The sequence below is a fragment of the Limulus polyphemus genome, unplaced genomic scaffold, assembly GCF_000517525.1.
Source record: "Limulus polyphemus unplaced genomic scaffold, Limulus_polyphemus-2.1.2 Scaffold1489, whole genome shotgun sequence".
In the NCBI taxonomy this organism is placed as follows: domain Eukaryota; kingdom Metazoa; phylum Arthropoda; class Merostomata; order Xiphosura; family Limulidae; genus Limulus; species Limulus polyphemus.
Genome location: NW_013667099.1, coordinates 11,205 through 12,237, shown reverse-complemented (window position 1 = coordinate 12,237; position 1,033 = coordinate 11,205). Strand labels below are relative to the sequence as shown.

General features: G+C 34.2%; 1 protein-coding gene across 1 annotated transcript in view; it reads right to left on the bottom strand.

Annotated features, from left to right (window-relative positions):
* Positions 1–1,033, bottom strand: part of LOC106463809 (katanin p80 WD40 repeat-containing subunit B1-like) — a gene marked incomplete at its 5' end in the record, with an annotated part of 28,696 nt that overhangs the window by 18,048 nt on the left and 9,615 nt on the right. The window contains one exon of the mRNA XM_022391418.1: positions 103–298. Coding sequence (XP_022247126.1) covers positions 103–298 — 196 coding nt within the window. The remainder of the gene's footprint in view (positions 1–102; positions 299–1,033) is intronic.

The following is a 1,033-nucleotide window of genomic DNA, read 5'->3' as shown; positions in this document are numbered from 1 at the left end:
GTAGTTCCTTTAAGTATAAGTAGTTCAGTTTAACTATATTTTTGTAAGGGTGGAGGTTGGGAATTTCATATAGTAGAAATTTTAGGATGGTTGCATTTCTACTTTATGAACTTTAAGGATAACTGCCTTTCCACAACTGATGGCAGACAGTGAAAGGCAGTCCTTAATTGATTTTCCATGACAACTGGCTAGTTTATCACCAGTGTTTGGATATTGCCCAATAGATGGGATATCACCAATGCATTTGGGTGCTAATTCCATGGCATTATCCATTATGACATTAGTCAAACAACTAGGACTGACAATGACAATGCATATTTTATATTAAGTTCATTATTGTTTTATAGTGCTGATTTAATTGCCTATTAACAATTAATGTAATCAATAGTATTCAGCTATTTATTCATTTATATATATATATATATACTGGCTTTCCAGTATTATTAGTCTTATGTATCCTTTCAGGCTTGGGCTTGAACCAAACTGCAGATGCAAATTAGGTTCATCACACAATGCATCATGTGATCCATGAAGCACTATAATAGACAAACATAAGCACATTTGCAGTCAGTCTAACAGATATGAGGAAAGACAAAGGTATTGCAGCATCCAAAAGAGGCATGATAATTGGTGCACATCTATCAGGTGCTACAGTGACCAACATAGTTTTCGTTGGTAGGTTACTATAAAAACAGCAGTCATTCATATATATCAGCAATAACAAAAGGTTGATAATATGTTTGCTATAAGGGTAATTGTGGCCACAATAAAGTAATGACGGAAAGAGAAGAACTGTGGTTAAACAGAATGGTAAAGTCCAATCCAACTGCCATCAAATAACAGAGGCATTCAATGCAGCCCAAGATATATCCATCTCCATCTACAGTTTTCTCAGTTCCTGCAAAGTAATTGCGCAGCAGAAATTTTTCTTTTCATGCTAGATTCCAAGCAGTAAGGTAAGACATTAGTGAACTCAAAATTTCATTTTTTTTTAGACCCAAATACAGCTTAGTTATTAAACCTGATAAATTAT